Here is a 21,310-nt window from a genome sequence, read left to right as displayed (position 1 = left end):
GTCCCCTCACCACCTCAGGGACCCTTTGGGGTGTCCCCTCACCACCTCAGGGACCCTTTGGGGTGTCCCCTCACCATCTCAGGGACCCTTTGGGGTGTCCCCTCACCACCTAGGGACTCTTTGGGGTGTCCCCTCACCATCTCAGGGACCCTTTGGGATATCTCCCCCATCACCTGAGGGTCTTCATCACCTCAGAACTCTCCTGCCCCCCCCGGGGCGCCCCCTCATCGCCTCAGGATCTCCACCTCAAGGCATCCATCACCTCAAAGCCCTCACGGCCTGCCCCTTGTGCCCCCCATCACCTCAGGGACCCCCGTGGGGCGCGCCCCCGCCATCACCTCCGCACCCCCATCACCTCAGGGCCCCCCTGGGGTACCTCCCACCCCACGCCAGCCCCTCGGGGCCCCCCGCGCCGCCCCTTTCAGAGCCTCTTTGTCTCCGAGACACCCTTATTTACCCTCCCGAGCCTCAACCGAACTTCGGCCCCGCGATTCACAAAGCCCGGTACGTCACGGGCGGGGGCGGGACTCGAGCCCGCGCCGGCCCGCCCCCCCCGGCGCCCATTGAAGAGCGCCCCCTGCCGGCTGCGCAGACTGCGTACGCTCCGACACCGCTCTGCCCGCCGCGGCGTACGCTACGCCGGCGGGGTGCGTACGCTACGCAAGCAGCTTAAACACCCACGGTTTTAGCCTGTGTGCCGCGCTACGAAATCAGCGTAAGCGGCGGAGAGGGAGGCGGGTGTTGGCGTTGAGTGACGCGCGCTTCGGCCAATGGGAGGGCGGGGCGGGGCGCGGCGGCCAATGGGCGGGGAGGGGGCGTGTCCGGCCGGGGCGTCTCGCGCTGGGTGACAGCTCGCGCGTGCTGGTGATGGCGGTAAATAAAGGGGACGGGGGGGGGGGGCGAGGGGAGGTGTGGGGGGGGACACACGGGACGCGACCCCTCCTGAGGGCAGAGAGGGACGGAGGGCTGCGGGGATATGGGGGCTGAGGAGGAGGAGGAGAGGAGGGGTCTTGGGTGCTCCCCCCCTCAAAGGGACCCCCCCCGCTCGTCCTCCGTGGTGGGGCTGAGGCGGACCCCGCTGCGCTCCCCCCTCATCCCTCACGGGGGTCGCCGCCTTTGTGTGCGGGCGGGACCCCCGCGCCGGGCTCGGCGGCTCCGCAACTTTGCCTTTGTTGAGGGAACATCCTCCCCTCTCCGCGTTCCCCCCCTCATCCTCGGGATCCACTCCCACCTCCCCAGGCTCCCCCTTTATCCTCCCCTTCCTAAAACCCCCCCAAATCCCCCCTTCCACCTCCTCCTTGCCGGGACCCTCTCCCCCTTCGCCGGGGCCGTGAGGGGGTGCTGGGGGTCGTGGCTTTGCTGGGAGGGAAAAAAAAAAAAAACAACAAAACCTTAAAAAACTCCCTTTAAACCTCCGTGGTGAGCTGGAACGAGGAAAGGGCACGAAAACGAGGAAATTCGGTGCGGGTTTGTGTTTATTTAGGAAAAAAAACAACACTGAAAAGCCGTGCGTTTGTGTCCCCAAGAGGGGGGAAGAGCTGAACTTAATCCGGGGGAGGGCTTGGCAGCAAAACTGCTCCAAAATCCCCTTTTTTTAAACCTCCAAGGGGGTTCCCTTTTGCCACGAGGGCTCCGGGAGCCAGGGGAATCACGGATCAGGGCTAAGCGAGCCCTTAAAAACGAGAATCCGGCGTAATTTTAGGGAAAAATCGCCCGTTAATCGCTTTACACGTAGGGAAGGAGCCTGATCCTTGTGTCAGAGCAGCTCCGGGTGGAACGGCGTGGGGAGAGCATCCCCTTACCCCGAAATGTTGGAGCCGGGAGAGTGGGAAGTTGTCTTTACTTTGCAGAGTTTGTTTTTGCTGTAGTTTTTAGTCAGGGAGAGATGCCTGGAGTGGCTGGGCTCGTCTGGTGTGAAACGAGGCGAAATTTGGTCCTTTCACGCTCCGCTGCCTCGGGGAAGATGCTCCCGGAGCCCAGGGATGGAGGTGGAGATTCCAGGGAAAACGGATGGATTTTTCCTGGAGTTTTCAGGCGTTCTTGTGAGGAAAAAAAGGCAGAAAGCAGCGGATGATTTGTAGGGCTGGAAGCAAAAAAATAAAGTGTTGTGGAGGGGGTTGAGAGCTGAGGAAATGTGGATGGGATGTGGGAATGAGGATGGGAGAAAGAGCTGGAAGACGAGAAGGGATAAACTAGTGGGATTGTGAATTAAAAACTCCCTGTGGATGAGAGCAGTGTGGATTAAATTTGGATAAAATGAGTGTTGCTGTAACGTGTTGGGAACTGCCCTGTGTGAAATTTTCACCAAAATTTGGCTGCTCTGCCCTGGGGGGCTCCTGTGGTTTATGCAGGGTCAGAGAGGTTGGGTGATGTTTAAAAACCCGAAAAGGAGAAGGCAAGAAAAGCGTTTTGTGTTTTATTTGGTGTTTTTAATTGCCTGGAGAACGGGCTGGGTGCAGATATTTGGGAGCGATGTGCCAAGTGTGAGCAGCATTTGATGTCTCTGTGCTTTCAGCAAACCATAAATGTGCATTTATTCCTCCCCTGATCATTCTCTCTTCTCTGACTCCAAGTGGAAAAGGGTGTTTTGAAGTTGGCAGATCTTTTTTTTTCCAGCGTGGAATAATTCCGGGTTTTGTGCAAGCTGGGTTGGTTAAAAGAGAATTTTGCTTGTTCAGGAGCAAGGCTTGGACAATAGTCACACATGCAACGGGTTAGGGGCTAGAAAAGAGCCAAAAAACCCCAAACTGGGGATTTTTTTTTTGGCTGTTGTGTGGCCAAGGATTGTTAGGAAGGAATTCCTGCCGAGATTCCGGCCCCGTGCGGTCCAAGGCTTGTGAGGATGGAGAAATTTGGGAGCAGCCTCATGTGCTGGGGCTGGGGAGGGAGTGGTGACAACTGCTCAGTGGGGACAGAAAAAAAAGCACATTTGGGTTCTGGGTGTCTTTTTTTGCAGAGGATTTCTCGTGGCTGCTGCAGCTCTGCCCACATCACAGGCTGCAGGTCGTTTTCCTCAGTGCTGAACACACTCACTTGTTAATTATTATTTTTGAGCAGCCCTGTGTTGTCTCAGCACCTCTGAACACGTGACAAGAAGCACTTGCTCAGCACCAAAAGTGGTTTATTCAGTACAAAGGACTGAAAATGCCTTTTAGATCCTGGGTTTTTTTGCCTTTTTTATCCCCTCTTCCTTAACTGTTTTTATACTGAAATGTCACAGGGCTGCTGCTGGGACTCATAAAGCAAAATCTGAGTGTTTTCTCAGCCCTCAGAAGATGTTTATGGATTGATTTAGAGCAGTTAACAAATGGAAATAATTCAAAATAATACAAAATTCTAAAAAATCCTACAAAATGCAGCTGCTGGTGTGTAAGTGTGGATTCCTTGCTGAGTGTTTTTAGCTTTGGGGAAGCCTGGAAGGTTTTCTGAAGTTGACCCTAGCTCTGAGGCAAAACAAAACCGAGGGGCTTGGTTTAAATTTGTTATAAATAAACAGAGAAATAATAAATAAGTTGTCTGACAACTTTGCCTGTAAGTGGGAGCAGTGGTTGAGGTCAGGGGGAATGGGAAGATGGGGTTGTTCCAAAGGTCTCCCCTCCAACCCTTTATTTTCTGCAGGAATCCTCTCCGGTGAGAATGAGAACTTTTCTCTCACTTTGTTTAACAACACTTGTGGTTTTCAGCTTGAATATTTCATCAAGGGTTGGGTTTCTTGCTGGGGTTTTTATTTTTTTTTTCCCCTTTGGGGAATGAAACCTTGGGAGATGTTTTTATCTCAGCAGCTTGATATTCATAAATCCTTTACCTTTCTGAAAATCTTCATCTTTCCCAAACCCCTTTCACCCTTCCCAAACCTCATTCGGGTTCTGGGTGTCCTTTCCCAAACCCCTTCACTTTCCCCAAAATCTTCCCCTTTCCCAAATCCCTTCATCCTTTCTGAAACCCCTTCATCCTTTCCCAAACCCCTTCAGCTTTTCCCAAATCCCTTTCCCAAACCCCTTCACTTTTCCCAAAACCTTCACCTTTCCCAAACTCCTTCATCCTTTCCCAAACCCCTTCATCCTTTCCCAAAATCTTCCCCTTTCCCAAACCCCTTCACTTTTCCCAAAATCTTCCCCTTTCCCTAACCCCCTCCACCTTTCCCAAACCCCTCCACCCTTCCCAAATCCCTTTCCCAAACCCCTTCACCTTTTCCCAAAAATCTCTCCCTTCCCCAAACCTTTCACCCCAGGCTCTTGTCTAGAGAAACCCCCCTTGAATTCCAGTGAAAGAAAGAGGATCCTCATTAGTGTCAAACCCTTAATGAGCCTTTGCTCCTAAGGGTGCTGAGCAAATCCAAATTGTTGAACAGAAATGATTTCAAAATCCCATTCAGAGCTGAGAATGTCTCGGTTGTTGGGTGATGTGATGACTTGATGAGCCACAAATTCTCTTCACTTTGGGGTTTTAGGAGGTTTTAGCTCCAGGATGGATCAGGTGAGGCTTTTGTGGCTCAGGAGCCAGGGAATTCCAGCCCAGAGCAGCAAAAACGCCCCATGAAAACAAAACAGATGAAAAGGGAGAGGAGGTAAAACTGGAGGTGAGGTTCTGCCCTCTGCCAGGGGATTTGGGGTGGAATTTTGGGTGAACTAAAGCTGATTATTTGTCTGTTTGCTGTAATTGACATCCTGGTGCACTGAGGGAAATTCAGATTCAAACCCACTGTTCTGCTGGCTGTGAAAGGAAAAAAAAATTCCCTTTTTGCAACAGCATTGAGGAGTGTCTGTAGTAGGCAGAAAAGAACACAAAGCTGCCAAGTTTATATATTTTTCCTAATTGTTGTTAATGAGCTTTTAGCTTGCAAGATGATAATGAGGAGCACGTAAGCTGTTACACCTCCAGCTGGTGACAAATCAGCTGAAATCCCTCAGAAAACAGCAAATTGTTGGGACCTACCTTGAGATTTTTGAAAGAACACTGGCTAGGTGAGTTCCTTTAATTAGCTAATTATGCTGTAATTCACTGAGAAGTCTGGCTTTGCTGAAGGAGTAAAAAAATATCTGAAAACCAGGAGCTTTTTCTTGTTCCTCCCCACGGTGCTCACACTTCTCTCATCTCTCTGCTGGGCTCTGTAATTCAGATTTCAGCTGCTTTTCCAAATGGAGACAGAGAGCTGCAATCCAGGGATGTGACAGCTCCAAGTTCCTCTGAAATGTGTCTTGTGTAACGTGTCAGTCGTGACAAATGGACTATTTAAAGAAAGATTCTGACTGAGGAGGTGTTTTTGCAGCAGTTTTAAGGAGTTTGCTGACTGAAATGCCAAAGGAAAAAAAAAAGCACATCCTCAGGAATCCCCCCACAAGGCTGGAATCTCTAAAATAAGTTGGATTTTAAAGGAAATAATTGGGTTGGGGGTGGTGGTGTAGACCACAAAAACATTCTAGATTTAAAAGAAAATGGCATTAATTATGCTGAAAAAATGCCATTATTAGAATGGCATTAATTATGCTGAAAAAAAAAATCCATGTAAAACTCTGTTACTCTTTAAAAAACCCCTGAAATCAGCTGTTTATTCCCTGGAGTTGTGAGAAAGAGCCATGAGCTTGGATTTAATGATGTTTAATCATTCTTTCAAAAACACAAAGGAGGCACTAAAAGCTGTTCAGCTGAGCTGGAAAGAACTAATAGCTATAACTCAGATTCAAAAGTGATTTAGTTCCAGAGGTAAATCCATAATCCCACCAGTCAGGAGTTAATCTGTCATCAGACTAAGACTAGAAGCAAATCTATTTAACTAAGAATAGTTAATTCACCTGAAGCAGAGCAGGGATGGAGATCCTGCTCACCAGAGTTTATTTGGAGGAAATATAAAATATTCATGATGGGGAGTGGAAACAGCAAGTGGCTTTCAAAAGGGAGGGGGGAAAAAAAAATCTCCTTTGGAATTTGTTCTGCTCTTTTCCTGCACTTCCCAGGATGGCTGGAGCTGCTGGTTTGGATGATGTGGAAATAAGTCAGAATAAGGAAGGAAATATTCTGTTTATCCTAAAATTAGAAGGGTTTAGGAACAGCTTTTTGTGGCACCAAACCCAAATTCACCTCTCCCTCTTTACTCTCCTTGTCCTGTTGTTGTTTCATCTGAGGACAAATTGAAGGGATGAACTTTAACCTCTTAGGAGGATAATTTATTAAAATAACAGATGCTGCAGGACGGGGGCCTGGCTTGATCTGCAGCTCTTAAGGAAGATTAACAACCTGAGAGTTCACAAATCAGGGTCCTGCTTCCACCTCGCCTTGTGGGCAGGACAAAGGCACCACTCACATCCTGCAATTCACAAATAAAAATAGGATTTCAGCCTAATATGCAAATCAGGAATCATTCCATCAGGGAAAGGTAGATTTGAACAAGTGAAATTCTTCTTTTTGTACCAAAAAATAGAGGCACAAACCTGGGGCCGAAAAGACAAATTTTGGTTTTATTTTATTTTTAACAAATTTGGTTTCAAATTTAGTTTTAGTTTTTACTTTAGATCTCTGTTTGGACTCTGAGGAAGAGCAGGGATTGCTGCCTGGGTTGGATTTTCCCAGCACAAACCAGGCCCAGCAGCTGAGCAGGAGAAGAGGATGTGTAAATCCCTTAATTCTTTGTTGGCAAGAAAACACAGAAGCCCTTGGTGGAGCCCCAGGTCCAAGTGGAGGGCTCAGGGATTTTCTATTTCCAGAGCTGGGCACACAGCAGCTCTCTCCATGTGGGAATTCTTATGGATCCTGTGCAGAAATCCCTTTGAGCACCTTGGGCTTTGCTGGGCAGACAAATCAAACCCCAAAACCCTCCCTGTGCTGGGATAAATTGGATAAATGGCTGTGATTTCCTCATTTTTACCCATTTACAAAACCCACAGAAAAAATTCTGCTGTTGTAAAACCCACAGAAAAATTTCTGCTGTTACACAAACCCACAGAAAATTTTCTGCTCTTCTGCCTCACTCATTTAGGGTGAAAAACCCCAAATAATTCATTGGCAAAACAAATGATGGAGAGGGCTGTGAAAACTTGGTGTTATTTTTGTTTGGGGATCCTGGAAGCATCAGAGGAATGTGGAATTGTGCTCTCCTCTTTAATGCTCTTTTCCTTCTGCCTGGGAAGAGAATCAGGCACGGCCTGCCGGGGCTTTGTGGCCTCTGCCACCTCTCTGTGACCAGCTCTGCTCCCAGGATGAGCTCCTCCCCGATCCAGCAGGGATTGGAGCTGAGTTTTGTTCCAAAAAGAGCAGCAGAGGAGTCCCCAGAAGTCAGGGAGTGCTGGCTGCCTGCTGTAATCCCTCTTTGTGTCTGTCACAAAGGGATCCTGCCAGAGGCTGGGATTCCACTGCTGCCAAACTTCCCCTCCTCCCTGTGCCTCGGGCTGCATTTCGCTGAAATTCCCTCTCTTGAGACAGAATTTGGGAATGCTGAAGGTGCTCGAGGTCAGAACAGAACCAGCTCTGCCATTTCCAGTTTCAATCATTCAATCATGGAATGGTTGAAACTGGAAAAGACCTTGAAGGTGATCAAGTCCAAAATGCTGCTGGGTTTTGTTATAAATAACAAAACTGGGTTTTGTTATAAATAAGAAGCTTGACTAGGCCAAAATTCAAGCAGCAATCAATTTATTAATTAATTATGGTAAAATATGAGCAAAACAGCTCTGGGTACAGTGGAGGCAGTTTTCCCTCCAGCTGCACACCGATATTTGGGCTCACAGGTATTTATAGGGGTACTCAGAAGCTTTCCCAGCAGTTTCTATTTCTACTTGTTTACATCACAATTCTATACACTATTGTGATCTAGTTTTTCTCAGGGTGTGTCCCAAAAAGGAGGATCCCCAGATGGTGGTGGCAGCCTCTGAGATGTTGGTCCAGTTTCCACAAGAATAAAGACAAATCCCACCTGGTGAAGTTCAGCTCCCCAGATGTGGGTCCCCCTTGTTATCACAAGCACTATCAGTGATGTCCAGCTTCCCTTGAAATTGTAAATCCTTCTGAGGATGTCCCTCTTCCCTTCTCAAGCTGTTTTTCTCAGTTTTGTTAAGGAGTGGGATAAGCACATTTCCTTTCTATACAAGCAATATTCTAAAATTATACTTCAAAAAGTTATTATTGCAAAACTCTTTCAGGCTTAGCTACAAGCAGAAAGTTCCTGTCAAAAAGCAGCTTTAATTCAAATGCTCCTAAATCAACTTAAGGCTTATAAAGGTTAATTGCAAACAAAGGATGTGTTCAAAATTCTTCTTCCATGCTTTAATTCCTCAGTTATTTATTAGAATTCATCTTTAGAACTGTCCCATGGTTGGTCTCCACACATATCACAAAAATTGTCTGGATGTACCTGACACAGCTTTGTATTTCACACTCTGAGGGATGTAGAGGCAATATTTCACCTGGAAATGGAGTTCTGAAGCTGAGGTCAAGAGATGGAAATTAAAAATACAGCTCCTTGAGGTTTGAGTCACTTTCATTCATCTCTCCAATGAGAAACTGAGCTTGACTCAACAAGAATATTCAAATTTCATCTTTAAAATACTTTACATTTTAAAAACTTTAAACTCAATACTTTAAATTTTAAAAAAATTTTAAACTCACCTGGCAGTGCAAACACACAACAACCCATCCCTTTGTGGACTGAAGGATTTCACCTCCTCTTTGCCTTTCCCATGATTATTTCCAAACCCTGCCCCATTCCCAGGGATCTTCAGGAATGTGAATAGAAGACACATGTGCAGCCCTTTGTGTGGAGTTGGAATTCCAGCTCTTGGAAGAGGCCAAGGCTTTTGGTGGAGTCATAAATTTCCCTCCCAACCAACCCAAAAGGAGTTTGGTGCCTTCTCTGAGTCCTTGGAATTCACCAGGAAAAGCAGAGGGAGGTGATTTTTTTCCACCAGGAACAGCAAAAAAAGACAGGATTGGGTTATTTTATCCATATTTCCCTACAGTGCTGCAAAAAAATGATTTAAAAAAACCCAAATGTGCTTTATTTAATGTGACACCAATTCCCAATGGTTCTGTGCTTCACTTCTGCCATTCCTAGGAGAGGGATGAAGGAATGAGTGAAAAAATCTGAGCTTCCCACCTGTCCTGGCAGATGATTGCCAGGAGTTTGTGCTCTCTTATTTACTCTGGAATCACCTTTTGGACAAATAAAACAGCATCATTCCAGAGTTGAACACCCAGCACCTCTCCTGGCCCCTGGAGTGGGTTGGTTTAGGTTTTTTTTGGCTTCTTGCAGATTTGTTTAGAAAAAGAAAGTGGCTGCTGTCACCAGATGCCTGCAGATGGCTTTAATCAGGTTCCAAACGTGCAACAATGGCACAAAGGAGCAGAACGAGCTCGGGTGGTTTCTTGTAACTCTCTTTTAGGGGCAGCAGCCAAATTGTTTCTGCTGGTTTGGTTCTGGGAGCTGTTAGAGGAGCTCACTGTGAGGTTTTTTTCCAGGACTCTGAGCCATGCAAGGCAAGACAGTGGGGTTTGCCCCAGTGTTTAAGTGATTTACAAGGTGAGAAGTTTTCAAATAGCCTCTAAAATGTTATTAGCTGAACTAATACCCCTGTTTTGCTTTTATTCCCTGGGGGTTTTTTTCAGTTTTACTCATCTTTAATGGATTGCAGTGCTCCAAGTGATTCCTTCTCCCTCTTTTTATTCTCCACCTCCATGCAGAGCAACCAAGTGGTTCCCTCTCCCTCTTTTTCTCTTCTCCCTTTTTCCTCCCTCTTTCTTTTCCCCTTCTCCCTGTTTCTTTTCCCCTTCTCCCTCTTTTCCCCTTCTCCCTCTTTTCCCCTTCTCCTTCTTTTTCCTCCCCTTTTCTTTTCCCTTCTCCCTCTTTTCCCCTTCTCTCTCTTTCTTTTCCCTTCTCTCTCTTTCTTTCCCCCTCTCCCTCTTTCTTTCCCCCTTCTCCCTCTTTTCCTTTCTCCCTCTTTTCCCCTTCTCCTGCTTTTCCCCTTCTCCCTCTTTCTTTTCCCTTCTCCCTTTTTTCCCTTCTCCCTCTTTCTTTTCCCCTCTCCCTCTTTCTTTCCCCCTTCTCCCTCTTTTCCTTTCTCCCTCTTTTCCCCTTCTCCTGCTTTTCCCCTTCTCCCTCTTTCTTTTCCCTTCTCCCTTTTTTCCCTTCTCCCTCTTTCTTTTCCCCTCTTCCTCTTTTCCCCTTCTCCCTCTTTCTTTTCCCTTCTCCCTCTTTCTTTCCCCTTCTCCCTCTTTTTCTCTTCTCCCTCTTTTTCCCTCCCCATCCCTTCTCTGGAAAAGATCTAAGTAGGTGAGAAAAGGAAGATTTTATAGAGATTCCTTAAAATCAGCTTTTATGGAAAAAAAAAAAAGCACAAACCCACGAGTTGAACCTGATAATTACAAAGAGCAGAGCTCTGAGTGTTTCTTTCCAGAGCTTTGGCAATCCCAGGTGTTCATTCCCCAGCCTTAAATCCTGGTGTTGCTCATGGCTTGTCCCATCCAGTTTGGGATTTCTGGGGCAGCTCCAGTCCTGTGATCTCTGCCAGGTTTGTTTTGAGGTTTGTTTTTCCCTCGTGCCTGTGTTTACAGCTCCTGACTCACAAATCCTGTTCCCCTTTAATCCCGGCCTTGGAATTCCCACTGGGAGCTGCAGCTCTCTGTTCCCAGGGGGAGATTGTCACAAAGTGTTTGTGTGCATGTGGAAAAAAGAGGAAAACTTCTCTCCTTCCTCCTGTGCCAGCTTTTCCAGGGATTTATTTCACACTCTGGTGTGTGGGGGGTGCAGAGCTGGACCTGCAGCTGCTCCAGCTGCCTTTGGAACGTGTAAGAATTTATTCCAATCTTTTTTTTTTTCATGGAAAGAGTCAAAAATCTGAGTCAGCAGGAGAAATGTTGAATGTGGGTGGAGAAGCTTCACTTTCGAGGAAAAACCTCTCATTCAAGTGGTTTGGGGTTAAACAAACACAATTCCTTCCTTCCTTTCAGATGTGGAATTATGGCCTGGATTTGTAAGGGAATTATCTGTGGATACCTAAAGAGGAGAGGGGAATATCAAATGCAGCATCAAAGGTGCTTTTGTGCTGAGAATCCCCGAATTTGGACCTAACAAAGCTGCTTTGTCAGCTGCCTGAGGTGTTTGGAATCCCTTCCCTTTTCCAAGCAGGAAATCTCCTGGTCCAGCACAGGAAAAGCCAGAGCAGTTGACAAAAGGCTGCTGATTTATCTCCTGCATTGTCACACAGGATTCCTTAATCTGGTTTTATTTTATATTTTTTTAATTCCCTGGATCTGCTGTGGGAGTGATTTCCTAAGACAACCCAGCAGCTCTTCCTCCTTGGGAATTGAGGAGAAATTCAATGTTTTTTGAAAATTACACTTCACAGAGACCATGAGCAACCAGCTGTTTGATGAATCCCTAAAAAATTCTGTCTTTCAGGCCTGTTTTTTGTTCCAAATTTCAAATTTGATGTGTTGGGGAGGCTGAAGGGTTAAATTCCCCACGCTGTCGCATATGGCAGTGAGCAGAATCACAGATGTTGATGATACAACATAATTAGTATTCTTTTATGTAAATGAAGGCTGTCAATGTTACCACAGTGTCTGCACTCCTGCAAGCTGGAATTTCTGCCACTTGCTCTCACTGAGGTTAAGGATTCTAAATGAAATTCCAGGATTTTTATATCCACACCTGAGGAGGAAAATTAAGAGGAAAGAGGAGGGAAAAAAAAAGCTCAAGAGGGAAAGAGATTGTTCCAACTTGGAAAAAAGAGACCAAACCAATCCTTTGTTTAGGTGAGGATTTCCAAAATCCTTTCCACATCTTGGGATTTGGGAGGGAATGAGCCTGGCCCAAGGGAAATGTGGGAATTTCTGAGCTGGTTTAAATAAAAACCTCGGTGGTTCTTTGGGTGCTGAAGTGGCCACTTGAGCTTGAGTCCAGGAGAAAGAACTGAAGAGCTTTGATATTTCTCTAAGAGATTCCATCCTCCACAGCGACAGCACTGATAAAGGTGGCAATTAAAGCAAATTTGTGTCATTTGGGGCCACTAAAAATGCATTTCCTTCACCTGGCCAGCTCCATGCAGGTGAGGGCTCAATCCCTGCCTCAAGGCTTTGGCAAGTGTTGGACTTTGCACCTCATAAAATGATGTTTTAACCACATATTCTGTGTGCCAGGCCCCTGTGGAACTAACTTCATTCAGATCTGATTTTCCATTCTCTTCTACCTCTGTTTTTTTCCCCATTTTTCCCATTTTTTTTCTCCTCTCTGATTATTTTGTTGCACTTTGCACCTGCCAGCTCCTCATTGCTTCCTTTTTATTGTTTGAAAAAGCACCTAGAACTGAAATTTAACTGAGCACAGCTTTTCTTTTTTTGATCTTTCCCCCTTCTCCTCCCTCTGTCTCTCACCAGGCAATTGAAGCAGCCAAAAACCCAAGTGATCACAGGAGGGCCACATTTTTTCCTCCTGTTTGTTTCTTTTTTTTGACTCCCATTTTTTCCCTCTGCCATATGTTGGGTCATCTACTACAAAAGCCTCACCATGAAGAGGCTCCATGTGATCAGCAGATTTTTACAGCCTGCTTAAATTTAAAAAAATAAAAAAAATGAAAGCAGGGAATGAAATGGAATGGAATTTTGTGTGTGAGAATTCAGGATCCTGCGGGTAATTCCAGAGAATTCTTTCTGGGATAAACGAGTTCTGCACTCAGGGGTTAATGATGCTCCTACCAGCGTTCCAGGCTTGGTTTCTGTGCATCACCAGGATATTTTCCCCTCTCTTTCCAGTGCTTTGAAGCTGCCTGGCAGTGAGGACTTCCCAATAATTAAATTCTCCAGGACAGTGGGAGGATGATGGGGCTGCTGCACGCCCGGGACACGGCGGGGCCCAGGAGAGGATGTGTGAGCTGCACCCCGTGAGTAGCCTGGGACTGATCCCTCCTTCCTGCTCCAGAGCCTTGGAGGGACTGGGAAAAGGATCCACAATCCACTGGGGATCTTTTGTCAAAATGTTTTAGGATTTTAGGTTTTCATACATTTATAATCCTGTAATTCTTTAGTGGTGGAGGAGAGGATGTGTGAGCTGCACCCCGTGAGTAGCCTGGGACTGAGCCCTCCTTCCTGCCCTCAGAGCCTTGGAGGGACTGGGAAAAGGATCCACAATCCACTGGGGATCTTCTATCAAACTGATGTTTTAGGATTTTAGGTTTTCATACATTTATAATCCTGTAATTCTTTAGTGGTGGAGGAGAGGATGTGTGAGCTGCACCCCGTGAGTAGCCTGGGACTGAGCCCTCCTTCCTGCCCCAGAGCCTTGGAGGGACTGGGAAAAGGATCCACAATCCACTGGGGATCTTTTATCAAACCAATCTTTTATCAAGCCTTAGGATTTTAGGTTTTCATACATTTATAGTCCTGTAATTCTTTAGTGTGTAACTCTAAACTCCATATCCAGAGTCAGCTGCTGCTTTCCCATTTTGACACAATTCCTCTCCAGGCCTGGCAATCAAGGACACCTCACTGCCTCAGGCCAGAGAGATGTGAACAAAACTGAGTTGGGGGAGCAGACTTGGGGTCAGGGACTTCATTACCTGAAGCTGTAATTGGAAGATAAAGATTCAAATGTGGAGAATTTGGGGTGTCCTGTGCAGGGCCAGGAGTCAGATTTGGTGACCCTTTTTGTCTCCTTCCAGCTGGGGTTATCCCATAACCCTACAATGACATTTCAAATCTACATTGCAGCTCTAAAACCCTTTTCCTTGTGTTTTTCCCCACCAAGGTCGGAGCAGCGACTCCTCCTGTGAGACATGGATAGATGCAAACATGTGGGGCGGCTACGACTCGCCCAGGACCACTCGATCCTGAACCCCCAGAAGTGGCAGTGCGTGGACTGCCACACCACCGAGTCCCTCTGGGCCTGCCTCAAGTGCTCGCACGTGGCCTGCGGGCGCTACATCGAGGAGCACGCCCTGAGGCACTTCCAGGAGACCCGGCACCCCCTGGCCATGGAGGTGCACGAGCTCTACGTCTTCTGTTACCTGTGCCAGGATTACGTGCTCAATGACAACCCCGAGGGGGACCTGAAGCTGCTGAGGAGCTCCCTGTCGGCCATCAAGGGGCAGAGGAGTGGGAGGACGCTGCGCTCCATGGCGCTGGCCGAGGACGCCTGGCGGAGGAGGAGCCCCCAGGGCCAGTCCCAGATGCTGACGGCGCTGTGGCACCGGCGCCAGGCCCTGCTGGCGAGGGCTCTGCGCACCTGGTTCCACAAGAGCTCCCGGGGACAGCTCAAACTGAAGGAGAAAAAGCAGATGGAGGAGCTGGAGAAGAAGAAGGAGGCGGCTCGGCAGCGGCGGCAGGAGATGAAGAGGCAGCTCCTGGAGGAGCTGGCCAGCACTCCCCCCAGGAAGAGCGCCAGGCTGCTGTCCCACGTGCACAGGGAGAGCTTGATCCCAAGGAAATTCAGGGAGGTGGCCACGGCTTCCCCTACCTCAAGGCAGGTGCAGAGCAGCAGATTGAAGCAGTTCTACTCCATCCGACCGCAGCCCCTGATGACGCCCGGGGTGACGGGGCTGAGGAACCTGGGCAACACTTGTTACATGAACTCCATCCTGCAGGTGCTCAGCCACCTCCAGAAGTTCCGAGAATGTTTCTTGACTCTTGATCTCTGTGAAACAGAAGAACTTTTAGCTAAAACTGTGAACGGGAGGGCCAGGATGCCCGGCAGGCTGGCCAACGGGACTGCAGCTAACGAGCCGGGGAAGCCTGACAAGGTTCAGAGCTCTCCGGCCGGCTTGAACGGCGGCTCCTCCATCAGCCGCAGCTTGGAGCTGATCCAGCCCAAGGAGCCCAGCTCCAAGCACATCTCCCTGTGCCACGAGCTGCACACCCTGTTCAGGGTGATGTGGTCTGGCAGGTGGGCCCTGGTGTCCCCGTTTGCCATGCTGCACTCCGTGTGGAGCCTGATCCCGGCCTTCCGCGGCTACGACCAGCAGGACGCCCAGGAGTTCCTGTGCGAGCTCCTGGACAAGGTGCAGCAGGAGCTGGAGTCCGAGGGCAGCAGGCGCAGGATCCTCATCCCCTTCTCGCAGAGGAAGCTCACCAAGCAGGTCCTCAAGGTGGTCAACACCATCTTCCACGGGCAGTTGCTCAGCCAGGTATGGAATTGCTTTTCCACAGGGATCCGTTGGAGCTGTTCACACCGAGGAGTAAAAGCTCTGCACGTTGAGGATCCCATTTAGGAGCCTCCTAGGAATTCCCAATTCCTGAGGAAAAAAATCCCTTGAATTGCCACCATTTCCATCCTTGTCACATTTAGCACAAATTTACTTCAGTTGTGCCGCTTGTGGATGAAACCTGCACAAGCACAGAAGTCCTGAGCCCCTCGATTTAGGCTTTGAATGTGTTTGGTCCTGAGGTTTTAGGCTTTGAATGTGTTTGGTCCTGAGGTTTTAGGCTTTGAATGTGTTTAGTCCTGAGGTTTTAGGCTTTGAATGTGTTTTTAAGGTGCCTTTGGTTTTTTTGGGGTTTTTTTTGTCCCTTTCTGATGTTGTTTCTGTGCCTGAGAAGAACATGATGAGGCTGGACCAAAAAAAATCTATATATAAAAGCTAAAACCTGAGGCATCATTTCCTCCCTTTAAAACACTGCTAACAATGATAATTATGCTTTTGACCCAATCTTTAAATATTTTGTTTTATGGCCTCGTGCTCAGTGTGAGCTTTCTGAGCCAATCATGTTATGACACACAAACCTACAGTACTGTACTCTAAAACTCTAAACTTTCTCCTACTTAACCTGTCTCTGCTTTAAACTATAAATCCACATTCTTGCTTCTAGCACCTTTTCCATGGTCTCAGATCAAATCCTGGGTTTAATTCTAAATTTTTTTGCCTCCCAAGGTTGGAGCAGTGACACCTCCTGTGAGATATGGATGTAAATGTGGGGAATTTGGGGTGTGCTGTGCAGGGCCAGGAGCCAGATCTGACGATCCTAACCCTTCCAATGACCCTGCAAGGAGATTTCAAATCCATGTCACAGCACGAAATCCTTTTCCTCGTGTTTTTTGTCCCCCAAGGTTGGAGCAATGACACCTCCTGTGAGACATGGTTGGATGCAGATGTGGGGAATTTGGGGTGTGCTGTGCAGGGCCAGGAGTCAGATCTGATGATCCTAACCCTAACCCATCCAATCAAGCTCTCTTCCAATGGAGATTTCAAATCCATGTCACAGCATTAAATCCTTTTCCTCGTGTTTTTTGTCCCCTAAGATTGGAGCAGTGACACTTCCTGTAAGACGTGGTTGGATGCAGATGTGGGGAATTTGGGGTGTGCTGTGCAGGGCCAGGAGCCAGATCTGATGACCCTTTTGGCCTCCTTCCAACTGGGGAAGGTCCAGAGTTGTGAGAATTCCCCGCGTTTCAGATTCCAACCCCAAGCCGGCTGTGTGTCCCTTTGTCCCTGTCCCAGGTCACCTGCAGGACGTGCAACTACAAATCCAACACGGTGGAGCCCTTCTGGGACCTGTCCCTGGAGTTCCCAGAGCGGTACCACGCCCTGGAGAAGGGCATCCTGCCCGTGCCCCAGGCTGAGTGCCTGCTCACCGAGATGTTGGCCAAATTCACCGAGACTGAAGCCCTGGAGGGGAGGATCTACGCCTGTGACCAGTGCAACAGTGAGTGCCACCAGCCCTGGCACTGTCCCCTGCCAGGGACACCGCTTCCCAGAGTGGTGGGAGATCATTCCTTAGTTGGGTGTGCCTGGAACAGAGCCTGGAATAAATCCTGCCCCAGAAATTGGGAGAGTTTCAGCTTCGCCTTAACTCGGTTTGCTTTGATTCTCTGAGAGGGAAAAGAAATGAAATTCATTTTAATGCTTGGGAATGAAATAGCTGAGGAATTCTGAATGGCTTTTAAAGAATTCTGAATGATTTGTAAGGAATTCTGAATGGCTTTTAAGGAATTCTGAATGATTTCTAAGGAATTCTGAATGATTTGTAAAGCATTCTAAATGGCTTTTAAGGAATTCTGAATGGCTTTTAAGGAATTCTGAATGGCTTTTAAGGAATTCTGAATGGCTTTTAAGGTATTCTAAATGTCTTTTAAGGCATTCTGAATGATTTTTAAGGAATTCTGAATGATTTTTAAGGCATTCTGAATTGCTTTTAAGGAATTCTAAATGGCTCAGGAATTCTATATCACTAAGAGATTTAAAATGGCTTTTGATGAATGCTGAATGACTTTTAAGGAATTCTAAATGATTTTTTAGGAATTCTGAATGATTTGAAAGGAAATCTGTGTGGCTTTTAAGGAATTCTGAATGATTTTAAAGGAATTCTGAGTGGCTTTTAAGGAATTCTGAATGGTTCAGGAAGCATTTTCCAGCTGGAAAGAGTCAGGAAAAAGGCCCCAAGTGCCAGGAGCAGTGGGGGCACTGCTGCAGGAGCTGGGGCTGCACAAATCCAATTAACAGGTGCAGGGCTAATTGGGATCTCTGACAGCCACCTGGCCCCTTCTGCTCCAGCCTGTCCTGGGAAGAGGAGGGAGGAATTCTTCCTCTTTTCCAGCTTTGCTGTTGCTGGGAGCATTTTTTTAAATGCTTCTCTGAGAAGCTCAAAGTAGCAGAGAGAATAAAATATCGAATATTTGTGAGCTGGAATTCTTCTGCTGGAACTGCTGCAGCCCAGGAAATCTTTGTGTGATCAGGAGAAAGAAATTCTGAAATGTTTATTCCTGTGCTGGAAAAAAAAAAATATTTCACCCTGTGCTGGTTTTTCTCTTTGGGGAATTAACAGGATCCTGATAATCTTTGCCTTTGGGGGGTTTTGGGGTGTTTTTTTTGGCAGGCAAACGGCGAAAATCTTCTCCCAAACCTCTTGTTCTGAGTGAAGCTAAAAAGCAGTTGCTGATCTACAGACTACCTCAGGTCCTCCGGCTGCACCTTAAACGCTTCAGGTGAGGCACTGAGCCCTGGATTTTGGGGGAAAAATGACCAAAAATGGGACTTTAAATACCCTGAGTTCCTGCTGGAAGCAGCTGTGTAACTTCTGAGCCATCACATTTGTGAAACCCTCTCGTGTTGCCTCTTTGCAGGGTTTTTATCTCTGTCACAATTTAATATTTTGTGCATTTAATCCTCAGTTTCTTTGGGTTTTACTGGAGTTTGCAGGCAGCTTGGAAGGAGAAGTCAGTAAGCTGAGTGGAAGGTGGGAGACTGAGGGAATTCAGGGCCAATATTGGCTGTTGGAACAGAAAGCAGAAAAAGCTCAAAAATGAGGAAAACTCTCTGAAGTGGTTAGGGTGGGTGTTGGGGGGTTTATTGGCAGCACTGAGGATTTTAAAGGGGGTCAGAGGAGAAATGTGGCTCAAAATTACCCCCCCTAAAGCAAGAAATATCAATGGCAGGGGGAGACCCCACCTAAAATAAAAGATTTTAATGGCAAAGGGAGATTTTGGGGTGAAACCCCCAGATTTGGTGACACTGAGCACCCTGAATGTGAGATTTGTGTGTTTGGGGGGTTCCTGCAGGGGATTTTGGGGTAAAACCCCTGGATTTGGTTATGCTGAGCACCCTGAATGTGAGATTTGTGTGTTTGGGGGGTTCCTTCTGGAGATTTTGGGGCAAAACCCCTGGATTTGGTGGCATTGAGCAGCCTGAGTGTGGGATGTGTGTGTTTGGGGCATCCCTTCAGGAGATTCTGGTTCAAAACCCCCAGATTTGGTTCTGCTGACCACCCTGAGTATGAGATTTGTGTGTTTGGGGGGTTTTTGCAGAGGATTTTGGTTCAAACTTCCCAGCTTTGGTTCTGCTGAGCACCCTGAGTGCAGGATTTGTGTATTTGGGGGTTTCCTGCAGAGGATTTTGGTTCAAACCCCTCAGCTTTGGTTCTGCTGAGCCCCCTGAGTGCAGGATTTGTGTATTTGGGGGTTTCCTGCAGGGGATTTTGGCTCAAATCCCTCAGATTTGGTTCTGCTGAGCCCCCTGAGTGCAGGATTTGTGTATTTGGGGGTTTCCTGCAGAGGATTTTGGTTCAAACCCCCCAGCTTTGGTTCTGCTGAGCCCCCTGAGTGCAGGATTTGTGTGTTTGGTGGGATTTTCAGAGGATTTTGGTTCAAAACCCCCAGATTTGGTTCTGCTGAGCCCCCTGAGTGCAGGATTTGTGTTTGCAGGTGGTCTGAGCGCAATCACCGCGAGAAGATCGGGGTCCATGTCCTCTTTGAGCAGGTATTAAACATGGAACCTTACTGCTGCAGGGACTCTCTGCCCTCCCTTGCCACAGGCTCCTGTGTCTATGACCTCTCAGCTGTGGTGATGCATCACGGGAAGGGGTTTGGCTCAGGACACTACACAGCCTATTGCTACAACACGGAGGGAGGTGCGTGAGCTGGCCCGGGCAAATCCCCTCCCAACCCTCTCCCCTTCCTCACATTCCTCTGCTTTTCCCTCCTCTGGAATCCTTTCCCAGGATTGCAGCTCCTTGGGATCCCTTCAGTAGTTTGTTTTCCCCACTGTATTCTTTTTTTTTTTTTTTTTTTTCCCCCATAAATTTCTTGTCATTTATTTTTTTTTTAATTTTTTTTTTCCCTGGGAATGGTGGGAATTCTTCATTCTGCCAAAGCTGCTGCAGCTGGGTTTGCTCAGGATCCTGGGGATTGAGGAGATGAACAGAAAGTGTTTTGAGGCTGGAAAAACAGGAACTATTCATGAGCAACATCCGCAGGGGGCTGGGAGATCCCAGCAGCTGGATCAGGACAGGCTCTGCCTTCCTGGCTGCACAAATTGGGAATTTTGGGCTGCCTGATTCAGCTTTTGGGCTGATTAAATGATGATTTGATATTTCTAAAGCACCCCAATAAATTATATTTTAAAAATTATATTACAATTATATTTTTTAAATTATATTTAAAACTATATTTAAGAATTCTATTCAAAACTATATTTTAAATTTATATAAAATTATATTCAATAATATTTATAATATTTATGTAATAATATAATATATTTAAACAACTCTATAACAATTATATTGATACAGTAATGATATTAAAAACTCTGTTAAAACCATTTTCCAGCTTACAGGAAAAGACAGAGTTGCCTTTTCTCCTGTGGATGTTTCCTGTGAGCAGTTCCAGAGTCCAAAGGGATCCTGCCTCAGCTAAGAGGGTTTTTTTCCCTTTTCCCCAGGTTTTTGGGTGCACTGCAATGACTCCAAACTGAATGTATGTAGCGTGGAGGAGGTGTGCAAGACCCAGGCCTACATCCTCTTCTACACTCAGAGAACGCTGCAGGACAAAGCAGGAATCCCGGAAAAACAACTCCCAACTCAGGTGTTTGCCACCCAAAACCAGTGACAAGGACACAAAAGTGACATTCCCACCAGGGGAAACACTCCCAGCTGCTTTTGGGAACTTCTGGGGTTCATCTTCCCCTCATCTGGGGGGAAACTGCAGGAATGGGATCAGGGATGGGATGGGATCGGGGCAGGGATGGGATCAGGGCAGGGATGGGGTCAGGGCAGGGATGGGATCAGGGATGGGATAGGATCAGGGATGGGATCAGGGATGGGATTGGGGCAGGGATGGGATCAGAGCAGGGATGGGATCGGGGCAGGGATGGGATCAGGGATGGGATCAGAGCAGGGATGGGATCGGCGATGGGATTGGGGAAGGGATGGGGTCAGGGCAGGAATGGGATCAGGGATGGGATTGGGGCAGGGATGGGATCAGGGCAGGAATGGGTTTGGAAAGGGATGGGATCAAGCAGGAATGGGATCAGGGCAAGAGTGGGATCACAGCAGGAATGGGATCGGGGCAGGAATGGGATCAGAGCAGGGATGGGATTGGGGCAAGGATGGGATTGGGCAGGAATGGGATTGGGGCAGGGATTGGATCAGGGCAGGAGTGGGATCACAGCAGGAATAGGATTGGAAAGGGATGGGATCACAGCTGGAATGGGATCAAGCAGGAATGGGATTGGGGCAGGGATGGGATCAGGGCAGGAATGGGATCAGGGCAGGAGTGGGATTGGAAAGGGATGGGATGAGAGCAGAAATGGGAGAGCAGGATGGGATCAGAGCACAGCCTGGATTTCCATCCCAAGCTGGCTTTCAGCTCCATCCCAGGCTGGATTTTCCCTGGAATTCCATCCCAGGCTGGATTTTCCCTGGCAGCAGCAGCAGCTGCTGGGTGCCAGGGCTGGGCTCGTCCCTGTCTCTCTCTCGGGTGTGAAATAGAAATCATGTTTTTATGATTTTGTTTTGTTTTTTATTTTGTAAATCTTTACTCTTTTTACACCTTGTTTTTTGTAAGCTGAAATTTCTTATTAAGAAAAAAAGAAAGGAAAAACAAAGAGAAAAAAAAAGAAAG

General features: G+C 47.5%; 1 protein-coding gene across 3 annotated transcripts; it reads left to right on the top strand.

The window, feature by feature from the left end:
* Nucleotides 1–827: 827 nt before the first annotated feature.
* USP49 (ubiquitin specific peptidase 49) lies at nucleotides 828–20,296 on the top strand (the record flags this gene model as incomplete). Of its 3 annotated transcripts, none has more annotated exons than XM_084220454.1 (7): nucleotides 828–873; nucleotides 12,739–12,866; nucleotides 13,730–15,104; nucleotides 16,416–16,620; nucleotides 17,791–17,899; nucleotides 19,115–19,320; nucleotides 20,130–20,296. In XM_084220454.1, the coding sequence occupies exons 3-7, from the start codon at nucleotides 13,758–13,760 to the stop codon at nucleotides 20,294–20,296; spliced, it is 2,034 nt and encodes a 677-aa protein (XP_084076580.1). In that variant the 5' UTR covers nucleotides 828–873; nucleotides 12,739–12,866; nucleotides 13,730–13,757. The 3 variants fall into 3 exon arrangements, with proteins under 3 accessions (XP_084076580.1, XP_084076582.1, XP_084076581.1); XM_084220456.1 differs by having other exon boundaries at nucleotides 19,115–19,169; nucleotides 20,130–20,252; XM_084220455.1 differs by lacking the exons at nucleotides 828–873; nucleotides 12,739–12,866 and adding an exon at nucleotides 13,209–13,222.
* Nucleotides 20,297–21,310: the final 1,014 nt, after the last annotated feature.

This window comes from Fringilla coelebs (assembly GCF_963513975.1).
Source record: "Fringilla coelebs genome assembly, chromosome: 23".
Taxonomy (NCBI): Eukaryota; Metazoa; Chordata; class Aves; order Passeriformes; family Fringillidae; genus Fringilla; species Fringilla coelebs.
Note: the sequence above shows the minus strand (reverse complement) of the source record. Positions and strands in the feature narration are given on the sequence as shown.